General features: G+C 34.1%; 1 protein-coding gene across 1 annotated transcript in view; it reads left to right on the top strand.

The window, feature by feature from the left end:
- Positions 1-70: 70 nt before the first annotated feature.
- LOC106683095 (chitinase-like protein EN03) overlaps positions 71-823 on the top strand; it is a gene marked incomplete at its 5' end in the record, with an annotated part of 11,383 nt that continues 10,630 nt past the window's right edge. Inside the window, 1 exon segment of the mRNA XM_067046848.1 lies at positions 71-211. Within this exon segment, the coding sequence (XP_066902949.1) occupies positions 71-211 (141 nt within the window).

The following is an 823-nucleotide window of genomic DNA, read 5'->3' as shown; positions in this document are numbered from 1 at the left end:
ACCAGGCAATAATTTTGTCAATAATTGACCTTTTGTATTATTTTTAGTATAACATTTTGTTTTGTTATAGGTACGGCAAAAGTAACTGTGGATGACCTCAAGCCAGGATTATCTCATTGTACTCACTTGATATATGGATATGCAGCCATCAATGATGACAACTACCATTTGGAGCCGATTGACAAGAAATTGGATTTGGATACAGATAAAGGTATTGAAATTTAGTATTTCAGTAACTTCATTATATTAAATAATTCTTTATTTCTTTTATAATTATATAACGTGTAATCCACAATCTGGACTGCTAAGTAGAAAATCATAGCTTTAAGTATACAAAGAATTAATACTTTAAAAAAAACAATGATAAAACCTATTTGAATTTATATACTATAACTGTGGGGGGAACAGCTAAAAACTGTAATATCAAACGCGTTTAAATCTTTCAGTCGAAAGTCCTTCGAACAATAGCCAATGCTCCTTACTATATAAACAACAATAACCTACATCATGACCTTAAAAGCCCATTGGTATCAGACCTAATTAAACTCTAATTTATCACACCCCATAAGAAACTCACTCATCATCCTAATCCCTAACCCCAATACCTATACCTATCATCATCCTAATCCCTTAGCCCAATACCTATACCTATCATCATCCCTATGATAGTCTCCGAAGGTCGAAATAGCAATGGCCCTGAGACTTTTTATAAATAATTATATTGGAGTTCTGGCAATGGCCAGATTCTCCACTCAAGTCCTGAGCGTCTTTGGCTAGCACACTCACTCATCCACCACTGGATTTTAATACCAGTGACGAGGAT

The sequence above is a fragment of the Halyomorpha halys genome, unplaced genomic scaffold (assembly GCF_000696795.3).
Source record: "Halyomorpha halys isolate HHAL.00 unplaced genomic scaffold, Hhal_1.1 Scaffold464.1, whole genome shotgun sequence".
Taxonomy (NCBI): Eukaryota; Metazoa; Arthropoda; class Insecta; order Hemiptera; family Pentatomidae; genus Halyomorpha; species Halyomorpha halys.
Note: the sequence above shows the minus strand (reverse complement) of the source record. Positions and strands in the feature narration are given on the sequence as shown.